The 13571-nt window shown below is 36.0% G+C and overlaps 6 protein-coding genes and 1 non-coding gene across 7 annotated transcripts; 4 read left to right on the top strand and 3 right to left on the bottom strand.

Moving 5' to 3' along the window:
* Positions 1-351: 351 nt before the first annotated feature.
* Positions 352-1407, top strand: SEN2 (tRNA splicing endonuclease subunit SEN2; the record flags this gene model as incomplete). Its single annotated transcript, XM_003955674.1, has 1 exon — positions 352-1407. One exon carries the CDS (start codon positions 352-354, stop codon positions 1405-1407), a length of 1056 nt encoding a protein of 351 aa, XP_003955723.1.
* A 23-nt stretch (positions 1408-1430) lies between these two features.
* Positions 1431-1820, bottom strand: LCL2 (Lcl2p; the record flags this gene model as incomplete). Its single annotated transcript, XM_003955673.1, has 1 exon — positions 1431-1820. One exon carries the CDS (start codon positions 1818-1820, stop codon positions 1431-1433), a length of 390 nt encoding a protein of 129 aa, XP_003955722.1.
* Positions 1821-2291: 471 nt separating this feature from the next.
* Positions 2292-4244, top strand: CDC45 (DNA replication initiation factor CDC45; the record flags this gene model as incomplete). Its single annotated transcript, XM_003955672.1, has 1 exon — positions 2292-4244. The coding sequence occupies one exon, from the start codon at positions 2292-2294 to the stop codon at positions 4242-4244; it is 1953 nt and encodes a 650-aa protein (XP_003955721.1).
* A 157-nt stretch (positions 4245-4401) lies between these two features.
* APC9 (anaphase promoting complex subunit 9) lies at positions 4402-5166 on the top strand (the record flags this gene model as incomplete). Its single annotated transcript, XM_003955671.1, has 1 exon — positions 4402-5166. One exon carries the CDS (start codon positions 4402-4404, stop codon positions 5164-5166), a length of 765 nt encoding a protein of 254 aa, XP_003955720.1.
* A 2553-nt stretch (positions 5167-7719) lies between these two features.
* Positions 7720-7792, bottom strand: KAFR0Btrna8K. Its single transcript has one exon. It is a non-coding gene; the product is annotated as a tRNA-Lys (tRNA).
* Positions 7793-10159: 2367 nt separating this feature from the next.
* Positions 10160-12115, top strand: SAC6 (fimbrin; the record flags this gene model as incomplete). Its single annotated transcript, XM_003955670.1, has 1 exon — positions 10160-12115. One exon carries the CDS (start codon positions 10160-10162, stop codon positions 12113-12115), a length of 1956 nt encoding a protein of 651 aa, XP_003955719.1.
* A 124-nt stretch (positions 12116-12239) lies between these two features.
* ERG27 (3-keto-steroid reductase) lies at positions 12240-13353 on the bottom strand (the record flags this gene model as incomplete). The annotated part of the gene is made up of 2 exons (XM_003955669.1): positions 12240-13239; positions 13313-13353. The coding sequence occupies 2 exons, from the start codon at positions 13351-13353 to the stop codon at positions 12240-12242; spliced, it is 1041 nt and encodes a 346-aa protein (XP_003955718.1).
* Positions 13354-13571: the final 218 nt, after the last annotated feature.

Here is a 13571-nt window from a genome sequence, read left to right as displayed (position 1 = left end):
GATTGCTGCCTAATTTATGTACCAGTTGGTGCGTAGCAAGACTTCTTAGAACGCAGTCTTATTTCGATAAATTTTATATATTAAGGCTAATTTTTGCTTAGTATGAAGTGATGATAAAAATGTTACAACGTTGCTCGAAGACACGTCGATGTGAGCACAATGATTTCTCAAGACTACAACGGTATCTGATTCTATCTTTATTAGCATTTCTTTACTCTTGTACGTAAAATATAAACTCGTAGTAGTATGGTCAATGATACGAATTTATATATATTTTCATTGATAAAATTTTGTCTATTTTTTCAGTAAAATGCAGATGCCCATCTCACCTTTCAGCAAGAAGAACAAAGAATGGTTAAGAAGTACAGTAACGCAAGCAATAAACGATATGTTTATCCATTACCAGTCCATCCCACTTTGAATTCCAATAACCCTATCTCGTGGGCTATATACTTGTATAAGTGTTACACGAATTATGAATCATCGCAAATTGCTATATCCATAACTAAGAATGGTCAAATTATGGTGACTGAGAGGGAATCTATGACATACCTTTGGGAGCATGGCTTTTTTGGTACAGGTACATTGTCAAGAAGTGAGCCATCGTGGTTTTCTCGTACTTATAATGATGATAGTAGCACAAATGTGCTAGAAGCCATCACTGAAAGAAGAAGATTGCAAAGGTTAGAATTCAAGAATGAGCGTGAAAAGATTACAAAACGGTTGAATGAGCTACGAAAAAAGAGAGATATAAATAGTGCTGAAGATATTGAAGGCATTGTGAAGGAAGAAACTAGACTGCTAGAAATTGAAAGGGAAAGTTTGAGGAACTTCAAAGAAAAGCAAGAAAGCTTGTCTGCATCTATATGGAAACAAAAAGATGCAGCAACTAGTCTGGATATTGATTTGGTAAATTACGAGTCTCTAGAGTTGATGCCTGTAGAAGCCCTATTTTTGTCTTTTGCCATACCTGTACTGAATATTCGAAGCGATGACCTTTTGAACACATTATTTCATGAAAATGCTAATTGCGAAACGATTAATAGATTTATAAATAAATACGTTGCATACCACCATTATAGATCACATGGATGGTGTGTAAGGTCAGGAATAAAGTTTGGTACTGACTATCTTCTCTATAAGAGAGGGCCCCCTTTCCAACACGCTGAGATTTGCGTTATGGTAATCGATAGTCAAGCTTCTAATGATTATACTTGGTACTCCACTCTTTCTCGTGTTTCCAGTGGTGCGAAGAAGACTTTACTTTTATGCTACGTAGAGGTGATGTTAAACAATGAAGAAGTAATGGAATTATGGCAAAAGAAAGATCTGACGACAATTTTTACGAACTGTAAAGTTGGTGAAGTCATATATAGGAGATGGGTACCAGGTAAGAACAGAGATTAGAATATTTTGCATGTATATAGATCTTACATATTACCTTGAAATACATCATTCACCCACCCACAATCTCTTAGTCCTTTGTTGTGGGCCTTTGGTCCCCGTACTGGATCGTCATAAATGGCATTTATCTTTACATCGTGTATAGCAGGTTTTGAGATACAAATATAATTATCTTGATGAGGTAGGATACATTTTAATTGCGATTTTGGATAAGGGCATGGACAATCTATGGCAGATTTTACACATTCTAAAGTATCAGGGCAAAGATAATCAGGACAATTATTGTTCAGCACTCTATCTTCGAAAGATTCTTGTGCCTGCTGTTGCTGATGCTGATTTTGGTTGAAATTAAAGATGAAACCGTGTACGGCTAGGACATGTAAGAACACACAAACGGTAAATGTGATATGCAGCATTCTCTTTAATTTATATATACCCTAATAACCCAGCGGGGATCCTATCAGAACAATGTATATATTCCTTCAAGCGTTGTTCTTGTGTTTCAACTATTAATTGATAATTTTTCTAAGAACAGCTCATCGATTCCGTTTTCGGTGACTGCTCCAGTGACACTTAATTAGTTCGACAGCAATACTTCAAAGTAGTACAAAAGGAGAAACTGTCCACACTGCTTATCCAGAAATCGATGCGATGCTTCCTGACTGATAAGTGGAAATTTGTCTTCCTTCCATTTGGTTATTTAGTAAGTAAGCTTCTTATGAGTCCAAAATGGCAAATTCGTCATTGCTCGAACTGATTCGCGTTAATTTCTATGAAATATTTATATCCAATTTGTAACGCGTTTGGCTTAAGTAAGACAGTGATTATTACACTGTCATATAACCAGTGGGAGGTCATACTCGGCTTATATATTTTGCAGGACTAGCATGTATTACAGTTTAAGCCAATATAAGCAAGCGTTTAATGAGATTATCAAGAATTCTTCAAGTCCTACGTCGTGTAAGTTGGTGATATTTGTATCCTGTCTGAATATCGATGCATTATGTGCAACAAAGTTGCTATCATACACTTTCAAGAAACAGTTGGTTCAATTGCAAATTATTCCAATCTTTGGTTACTCTGAATTGAAGTTACATTATAGCAAGTTGGACGACAACATAAATTCCGTTATTCTAGTCGGATTTGGTGGGTTTATTGATGTTGAAACATTCCTCGATATAGAAGGACAGGAACGAGAAATCAAGAGAACCATATACGTGCTCGATGGTCATAGACCATGGAATTTAGATAACTTATTTGGATCAGATATTGTCAAGTGTTTCGACGATGGTACCGTCGAGGATTCACTGGATGACGAGAAAAGTGCATACTTCAAATTATTAGAGCTTGAGGGAGAAGCAGATCAAGATAGTCAAGATGATGGCTCGTATGATACTGAAGATAGTGTTACGGATGAGGATGAGAGAGACCAAGATGATGACGATGACACCGATGATGAGGAAAGCAACGATGATAAAAGGAAAAGGTCACATCCAGTTGATTCTAGAAAGAAAATCATCAAGCAAAGGAAAAAGATGATGCATCAGTATGAAAATACAATTCAAGAATATTACTCACAAGGTACTACAGTCGTAAACTCTATCTCTTCCCAGGTATACTCGTTATTGTCATCGATCGGTGAAACAAATTTGGATGGTTTATGGTTGACAATTCTCGGTGTTACGTCACTAGATAATACATATTCATCTGTTTACAATAGATTATTCCCTCTACTGCAAGACGAGGTAAAAAGATTGTCACCGAGCAGTAATAGTACCACAGTTGCCAATGGGACTAACCCAATTACACCAGACGCTCTTTCATTGGAGGTGCAGCCGGATTATTACCTATTTCTCTTGAGGCATTCCTCATTATACGATAGTTTTTACTATTCCAATTTTGTTAACGCCAAATTGTCTCTATGGAATGAAAATGGTAAGAAGAGGCTTCACAAAATGTTCGCCAGAATGGGTATTTCTCTAACAACGGCGCATGAGCATTGGATCTATATGGACCATTCAATTAAGAGAGAATTGGGGCTGATTTTTGAGAGAAATCTGGATAGGTACGGTCTTCAAGATATTGTCAGGGATGGATTTGTAAGAACGTTTGGTTACAGGGGTTCAATTAGTGCAAGTGAGTTTGTTGAAGCTATCACTTCTTTATTAGAAGTTGGAAGCTCCATAGACTCCATAACAAAAACTCATAGTGTTGCAAGTAAGGACCCAAACAACAATGATACGGAGGATACGGAAACGGAACAATCCAATATTGTCAAACTAATGGAACAAAACAGAAAACAATGGATATCTAATTTCTGGCTAAGTTGGGATGCATTGGATGACAACAAAATTGAATACTTACAAAAAGGTTTAAAACATGCACAATTTTTACAAAAGGCAGTTTTCAATACGGGTGTCGCAATTCTTGAAAAGAGGCTCATTAAACATCTGAGGATTTACAGACTATGTGTCTTGCAAGATGGTCCAGATTTATCCTTGTATCAGAACCCTTTGACTTTATTACGACTAGGTAACTGGCTAATCGAATGCTGTGCGGAATCAGAGGATAAGCAGTTACTGCCCATGGTCCTTGCGTCTTTGAGTGAGGCCACCGACACTTACCTAGTAGCAGGGCTTTCACCAAGATATCCTAGAGGTCTTGATATGACAAAGACTAAAAAACCAATTTTAAATAATTTTGCCATGGCTTTCCAACAAATTACTGCGCAAACAGGTGCTAAAGTCAAGATTGACAACTTTGAGAGTGCCATAATAGAAATTAGGAAGGATGATTTGTCACCTTTCCTAGAGAAACTGACATTAAGCGGTCTGGTCTGATATATAACATATTCAACTTTGCATCTTATATAAAATTCGAAACATTATTTGTCACATTAGAAAATCAAGTTACAAAAGGCGAGGGAACATCAAAAAAAGTTACAACGTACAAGTTTTTAGTGATATTAGAAATATAATAACTGGGAAATTTGCTGATATGGCTGCTGGTAATGGTAGTAACTACAAGGCACGATTAAAGAAAACTAGTTCGCTATTTGAATTACCGCCGTTTTCTGTGTCGTGGACTTCATCAAGATCGAAAAAGGGCGAAGATGGGAATATATCGAGCCTGCTTACTACTCCATTACGAAGACCCAGAAGGGGGCCAGTTAGAAACTCTAGAGTGGAACAAGAAGAAAAGATGCCAGAAAAATCAGTCCCAACTCAGTATGATATAGATACGAATGGCTTTGGATTAGATAACCCTAATGAAGCTAATATTGCATATGATTATTCTCCTTTCAGTGACAAGAAGTCTTTATGTAAGACCAGAATTGAGAATTATCTCTTCAATGAAAGAAGTTTGCATGTCCTCACATTTCATAAACATTTCCACACTAATCTAGGAGATAGTGAATCGTTTAGGCCAGATATTCACTGGGACTGCGGTAACGATGATGATGAGGCAGAAAATGGTAGCATTTTAATAGATTATCCCGAATCGTTCAATTTTGAGATAGGCGACCCCAAAAACAGACATAAGGAGGTACTTAAGTTTTTGAATTATTCCAATTTATTCAATGAATATAGTTACTCAGAGAAGCGTACGAGACACAGAGATTTATTAAAAGAACATGAAGAGTTGATTGCCCTGCGGAGAGAGCTTAAAGAAAACCCTATTAAATCATTGGGATCACTGGAAGAAAAATGTCATTATATTTATAAGAAAGATCAATTATCAAAACGAAAAAAGAGACTCTGATGGTATTCCAGTCTGTTTTCTATAGAGATTGTCATTAACTCAACCCATATTTTCTATTTGAGCTTATGAGAGACAACTATTATGCTTCTTTCCATGAAAAATTGTTGGAAGTGCTTGTTAAAACTTTAAGGGTACATTATGCCAACTCTATGGCTTACCCCATAATTTGAATAGTCAAAGACAGAAGTTAGTCTGTATGCAACTAGTATCTCTAGCGTTCTTGCCTGTTGTTCATACGGTTTACATTTTTGACTTACAAAGAAGGGTCCGAAATTTTTGTGAATGGATCGTGACGACAACTTGGTGCAACAATTATTTCAACCAAGCAGTAGCAATGATTTAGGCCAATGTGTGTATTCTGATGTTTTCAATCAAATACCGTTCTAATCTAAGGGGCTATTACGTATTTTGTTTGGTAATTATAACGCCGCTCAAGAATGAATTAAGCTTCTGTTCTGTGTTTGAAATGGCCGTTATTGCCCTGACATCTCTATAATACCGTTGAAACAAGCTTATTATAGAACGTTTATGTATATGCTAATGTCATATTTTGCCTCTTTTACCAGAGAGCAAATGCTACTTACTATATTGACAATTCAATTGGCTTGACTTGATACATTTTCTTCTCTCTATGACGCTCAAAACCCTCATAACTATTTCAATCCGGGATGTTTCGACGTACTTGAAAAGTATGATAATTCCTTCACATTCAAAAAGACTCTGTTTTCGAGGCAAGTGGATTAAGGAATGCCAATTTTGTTGGGTTGAGAATTACATTTCAATGAAATTTATGACTCTGTTCGAACTCGAAGAACTTTAACAAGTGAAGCTTTCAAATACTTTAAGAAGTGTGAAATAGACTAGTGGAAACTGTTAGAATAACTTACATAGAAGTGGGCGTGTAGTCCTTGTTAACTTTTGTTGTTTTACATAGCTTCGCTTTTTCAAAAATTCTTGCAGCATCTTAACCTTATCTTCGAGGCGAGAAGTACCCACGAAATTAAACTTTTTCAGAATTCTGACAGCGCGACTCTCGAAGTCACCTCATTAAAAAGATTCGATGCCACGCCAAGAGAACGGGGGAAAAAATAACGGTCTATTTTTGCATTTTAGCAGGGTAATCATGCGTTAGCTCGAGCATTCCGGCGGTAAGTCTTTGCTATAATGAGTCAGTAACGGGGGTACCATCATCATCATCATCATCATCATCACAGTGCTTTAGGAAGGCCATGAAATGTTAATTGAGGTTCATGAAAATATTAGACGTTAATTGTGTATATATTATGTATAGTTCGTAAAGATAAGTGGTATGACAATAGTAGTGTGGGGGAGAGGAATTATTTCCTATGCGATTGTGGTGGAAGTTGGGCTTAATGTGATAGTAGAGGTAGTTGCTACTCAAACAAGCACAGCAACAGCCTCTACTATCACATTAAGCCCAGCTTCCACCACAATCGCTTAATTACCATTTTCATACATCACGCCCAATCATATTCTAGCATATACACATCTGCATATAAGTTTACTTATTTATTTTCAACATTTCTGTTTGTGCAGTAGACATTTTTCCTTCTTTTCGGAAGCCTTTTTTTTGAATAAACATTCCTCAAATACTACTTGGAATTAGCTCCAAGTCATAAGTATTCTAATAATAATCTGATAGTTTTAGCTTGACAGTGATATTTGTCTTGCCACCTTCGAGACAATATACATTAAGAAAAGAAATAATTTAATCAACGTGAAAAACATGTCCTTTTATATTCTGACATAGAAGTATCTTGCAGACTGGAAAGCCATCTCATGTATGTTTAAGTAAGTATTAGTAATGGTTGCATTTGCGAACCCTCCTGCTTCCTGCGGTGATTGTGTGAAAATGTTCGAAGATTGTATCGGTTATTTAGTGAAGGTTTTGAAAAAAATTTAGACCAAAAAATGGAGGCTAACAAATTTTGTAATCACGCCAAGGCTCTAGTCCGTTTTGTCATAAAACCTACGATTTATGGCTTAAGAATACGTGCCCAGACTTAGAAAACTTTTCAAATTTTAATTCACCCTCAGAAGCAAAGTTACTTGTAAACAAAGGAAGAACTCCTCTTTTCCAAGTAAAAAACTGATATCATAATTTATATGGTACCAGCATATTAAGTATTTGTAAAGGTTCATCTGCGAAATCTAAATTGTAACTGCATGCAAACATGCGAATAGGTACTGTCCTTACTTAATACTATTTATGTAACTACAACGTTTGCTGTTCTCTTTTCCTAAAATATTTTTTATATTACATATTGAGAGACGCTTCCGTTTTCTATATGTGATTGCTGGCGACGCAGCACAGAACGAATACCATTTTCGAGTCGTTTTAGTGAGAGCCTCATTCAAAAGGGCGCTTTCCGCAATGGCTGATTGGACCAACAGCCTAATCCGACAAATTCCTTGGTACGTGCATCAGTGTAAGAAGGTTTGCAGGACTCTCCTAGGACGTTTTATGGCAAGTATATCTTCTTTAATACTCCTGCTGAGTCCAGTTGTGGAAAAAAATAGTGTGAAAAAGAAAGCCCTGTAGGGGGCTCGAACCCCTAACCTTGTGATTAAGAGTCACACGCGCTACCGATTGCGCCAACAAGGCTTACTTTGTTGATTTTTGAGATTTCAATTTCTGCCTCTATAACATTCTTAAACTCCTGACTGAAGCTCTCTCTTCTGCTGAACATGCTTAAATGCGTTAATCTTACAGAAATCTAGGGTTTAAGAACATAGATGGATAGAGGAACAATTTTGCATTGTTACTTACTAAAGTAGTTGACGTGAAGGAAGATCAGAGGATGATCTGTTTATATTATTTTATATTATGATTATATTTTATATATAACCAGTGCATTATTTGGTAAAAACACTGATTAATAAGAATTATTTTAATTATTTGACTGACATCCACAACATGAACAATATTAACGAAAATAATATAAAGATATCATCCTCTGATCTTCCTTCACGTCAGTAGTAGTATCTGCACTTGTAAGCAAGGTGGGAAGTTAATCCGACAATCTTCTGAAGCTACTTGGTATTCATATTATAGGTAGGCTCGCTAATAACGCAGTCTTCTACAAAAAAGTAACTAAGGAGGGCCATTCTATTGATACATCTTTAACATGCTGTTGTTATATAATTTCTACTGCTCGCAACGCAATTTCTGTTAGTAAATTCGGGGGCATAATTACAGAACCATCAACTGCTTCAGCGCCAATTCAACAATGCTTATATGGTCAATAAAAAGAATGCAAAAATCAGGGCAGAGGAGCGTTTTTAAAGTATTTTCAAAAAATACAGCGTCGTATAGAATAAAACTGAGATTGACGTGAAGGAAGATCAGAGGATGATCCCTTTATATTATTTTCTTTAATAGTGTTCATGTTGTGGATGTCAGTCAAGTTATTGAAGTAATTCTTATTAATCCGTGGTTATACCAAATAATGCACTCGTTATATATAAAATATAATCATAATATAAAGTAATATAAAGTGATACAAACTTTGATCAAACTTCAGTGGTCACCTGAGTATTTATACCTTTTCCAGTACATTTTGAATTATGCCAATTATCATGTTATAAATTTATGAGTCAATACGTTGTCATAATTATCGTACCATAATTATTGCATGATAATATATATTCGTGTTTATCACGCCATAAATATTTCGTGTCAACAAATAATCGTGTTTATCACACCATAATTATTGTTCATATCTTCTATAACATTCTAAATTAGTCATGCTAACTATCAAAACATTGAAATGTCGGTATATTGCCATTTCCAGCAGACATTTTCTCAACAAAAGTTGTACTTTGTGTCTGTCATTAGTTGCCTATCTTTTGGTAGTGCTACAACAATATATGTGCCTGACTAATGCAGAATAATCTTTTCTTTATGAAGGAATAATTTATTTGTTTTCCAAGATAATATGTTGCGTCTGTCCAAGTTAATATTTTGTTCCCACCTCAAGAAAATATTTGTGAACCAGCTCAAAACATAAACTCTGAAAATTCTCTTACTGTTGAAAACAACTACAGTTTAAAATGATTACTGCAACTAAAAATATGCTCTCATGACCGAACATTCCACCGTCATGGGCGCTGTATTAACTACCTTTCATTGCCTAAAATAGAAAGAAAACAAAACCAAATCTGTCCTAAATCATTTCCATTTTGGAAATTAGGAAGTATCGCCTAAGTAACTAAGCCTCTGCAATTATGCCAGACATAGAATATCTCACTCTTACATATTTTAGTGACTGAAAACTAAACTTTTAAACTTCATTTCACTTGATACACACGCGTCTCAAATAATTTACAACTGGACGCGCCTAAACTAATACCTTACTGGTCGGTGTTTGGCTCAAAAGAGGCCATAATTTCTTAATTAGACGAAGTAATGTTGGAATTCATGGTTAATTATGTTGATATGGATAGGCCTGTCCTTCCTCGACTAAATAAAATATACTAGCTAAACGATCATAAATTTAAAATCTAGTTCATGGCTATAGCTTCTGTATCTATACTTCTGTGAATTGTCATTTTGATATGATAAATTAGTACTCTAACCAATGACTAGTATACTTTAACTTAATGGGTGTCTCCATTTTTTTAGGTAAATTCGTAACTACAGCCCTTCAAAACACTTCTTGATCACTATTTTTTTTTTATCTAAATACAGGACCATTTGGGTCGAAGTACTCCAGCATCGTCCTATTTGTTGAAGCTCCTGGTTCCAGCAAAAGTGACCTTCTGTCAGGAAGTTAGAAGCTTTATTTCTGTCACTCTGTCCTGCGGGTTACCCGTATCAGATATTTGTCGTCCTAAAAATTTCATCGACATTTCTCGAAAGGGGGCAGAGAGGCAAAAAGATGAGTAGTGAAAAGTTATCTATTGCAATTCATCTCATATCAGAAAACTCCAAGGACGAGTCATTTCCACCTAATAACTGGTTTAGTAGCACATGAATATTGTTAAATTGCAAAGAAAATTCCCCATTTTAACCCAAGAAGACCTTTTCTCGACCATTGAGAAGTTCAGAGAAATCGATATTGAAGATAAAGGTTGGGTCGACAAACAAACCGCGCTTGATAGCGCTTCTAAAACTAGTAATGTGCCTTACGACATTGCTAGAGAAACCTTAAAACATGTCTCTGTTGATGCCTCGGGCCGTGTCGAACTAGATGATTACGTCGAATTAATTTCCAAGATTAAAGAGTCTGATACAAAGGGTCCAAGTATGGCTGCATCTTCTATGCCAAAAACTAGTTTCAATGTAGCCGGAGGAAACACGGAAATGGTTACCAGTGAAGCTCAAGAGTCTGGCCTACAGCACAGAGGTGTTGGCTCAAGGGCTAAGATCATTGTTGGTGGTTCAACTACTGGTACAACACATACTATCAATGAGGAAGAAAGAACAGAATTTACAAAGCATATTAACACTGTATTAAGTGGCGATGTAGATATTGGCCATTTGTTACCGTTCCCAACTGATACTTTTCAATTATTCGATGAATGTAGGGATGGTTTAGTTTTATCAAAGTTGATAAATGACTCTGTGCCTGATACTATCGATACTAGAGTTTTAAATAAACCCAAGAACGGGAAAAATTTGAATAATTTTCAAGCCAGTGAAAATGCCAATATCGTCATCAATTCAGCTAAGGCAATTGGCTGTGTTGTCGTTAATGTCCATTCAGAAGATATTATCGAAGGTAAAGAACATTTAATCCTTGGTTTAATTTGGCAAATCATCAGAAGAGGTCTTTTGAGTAAAATTGATATTAAGTTACATCCAGAATTATACCGTCTGCTAGAAGATGACGAGACCTTAGAACAATTCCTAAGACTACCTCCTGAACAAATCTTACTACGTTGGTTTAATTACCATCTAAAGCAAGCAAACTGGAACAGAAGAGTATCAAACTTCTCCCAAGATGTTTCTGACGGTGAAAACTACACTATTTTGTTAAACCAATTAGCACCAGATTTATGTTCTAAAGCACCATTACAAACCTCCGACTTGATGAATAGAGCTGAACAAATTCTACAGAACGCTGATAAATTGGGTTGCAGAAAGTATTTAACCCCAGGTGCCTTGGTTAAAGGTAATCCAAAATTAAACTTGGCTTTTGTTGCACATTTGTTCAATACACATCCTGGTTTGGAACCAGTGGAAGAAGAGGAAAGGCCTGAGATTGAAGAATTTGATGCTGAAGGTGAAAGAGAAGCCAGAGTATTCACCTTGTGGTTAAATTCATTGGACGTTGATCCACCAATTGTCTCATTGTTTGAAGATTTGAAGGACGGTTTAGTCTTAATGCAAGCATACGAAAAAGTTATGCCAGGTGTCGTTGATAAAAAGCATGTTAATAAAAAAAGTAATCCAGATGTTGAGTTATCCAGATTTAAGGCCTTAGAAAATACAAACTATGCTGTTGAACTTGGTAAAGCAAATGGATTCTCTTTGGTTGGTATTGAGGGTTCAGACATACTCGATGGTAATAAATTATTAACTTTAGGTTTAGTATGGCAATTAATGCGTAGAAATATCAATAATACTATGAAGACACTATCAACCAGCGGGAAGGATATCTCAGATGCTCAAATGCTCAAATGGGCTCAAGACCAAGCTGCTAAAGGTGGCAAACCTTCGACCATCCGTTCCTTCAAAGATCCACAGCTATCTAATGCTCACTTCCTATTAGATGTCTTAAATGGTATTGCGCCAGGTTATGTTAACTACGAGTTAGTTACAACAACGAACACTCCTGAAGATAATTATGCCAACGCAAGATTGGCCATTTCTATCGCAAGAAAGTTAGGTGCTTTAATATGGTTAGTTCCTGAAGATATAAATGAAGTCCGTTCAAGATTAATTCTAACGTTTATTGCTTCATTGATGTCACTAAATAAGTAGGAATACTCTTAAAAGTTCCTTATTAATGAAATTGCCTTTCTGATTGATTTTATTCAATTTGCTATTTGTAAATACATACCTTTATTTATGTACAATATGTGTAGAAAACGTGTAATTGATTATCTCAGATTGGTATCCTAGTTCTTTTGATTTGATCTTTCAGCTTCTCATCCCATTCTTTCTCTTTTGATTTTATATAACTTAAGACATCATTACAGCCAGTTGGGTCTATATCCGTCCTCTCAATATATTCAATTCCATCAAATGAAACTGCGGAGCCGTATTTACTGTTTTGATGTTCAAACTGTGGATTAGCTAATGTGGCGACGTAGACAGGAGCATTCGCAGCTTTGTAACCATCGATATTATGCCATTGTGAACCCAGTAATCTCGCCAAGTAAAAGAGAAAGAGCATACCATAAAACGTGAAGAAATTCAAATATTTGTAGAATGAATGACTTAAAAAAATACCAGGTTGTACTACGTACTGTCTGACCCCCTTTGAATTCATTTCTTTGAAAGTTGCCATATGTAGCAAATCCACCAGTCTCTTCGAACCTTCATATGATGCATTTGTCTTTAACAATTCTATATCTTGGAGTGATAAATATTTGGGGGCTGACATTAAACTTGAGACCCAAACTATCGTGGCTTTGCCCTCCATAAGTAAAGGCAATATTTTTTGGAGTAAGTAATAAGGCCCAAACACATTAGCTTGAAATACAAGGCCCATCCCATCTTTAGAAGTAACTCCAACTCTTTGAATTTTATATTCAGGATATGTAACCGCAGCTAAGGGACTATTCAATACTTCTTTTGTCGCACCGACCCAGTCAATACCATCGTAGACACCTTGAGCAGCATTTACGAAAAAATAATGAATAGCACTGTACGTATTTTTCAAATCATAGTATGCATTCAGAACACTTACCATATTGGTGAAATCAACCAATAAATAATCGAAATCAATCACACCAGGACGATCAATTTTTTTGATGTGAGATTTAATGAGACTAATTACTTCTCTTACGCGAGGTAATGTGCGAGAAGTGACTACAATTGTTAGTCGATTCTTGGGATCCTCCCTTTCGATTAGCCTGTAAGCAATATTCAACCCAAGGTTGCTGTATTAAAGTGAAGTTAGGGATGGTTAGTACTCATTGTCAGCATTCCTAAAAAAATTACATCGCTACATACCTATTAGTACCTGTAATTACTGCTACCTTCCATTGAGACATCTGTGTTGATATTGAACTTGTGACACTGCTCGAGAGATGATAAGCTAATGGCTTTGAATTCGAGAAGTAACAATGCACTTTCTTTAAAATATCTCTATCCACGCTCTTAAATACTTCGAAGGAAATGTTATCGTTTAATATTTCTCGGTCCGATAGAAGTCCCATTACGCCTTATGTGTCAAAGATACGTTCAATCATCACAAAATAAATAATTTATA

Source organism: Kazachstania africana, chromosome 2, assembly GCF_000304475.1.
Source record: "Kazachstania africana CBS 2517 chromosome 2, complete genome".
NCBI classification, from domain to species: Eukaryota; Fungi; Ascomycota; class Saccharomycetes; order Saccharomycetales; family Saccharomycetaceae; genus Kazachstania; species Kazachstania africana.
This window is presented reverse-complemented; position numbering and strand designations above follow the sequence as displayed.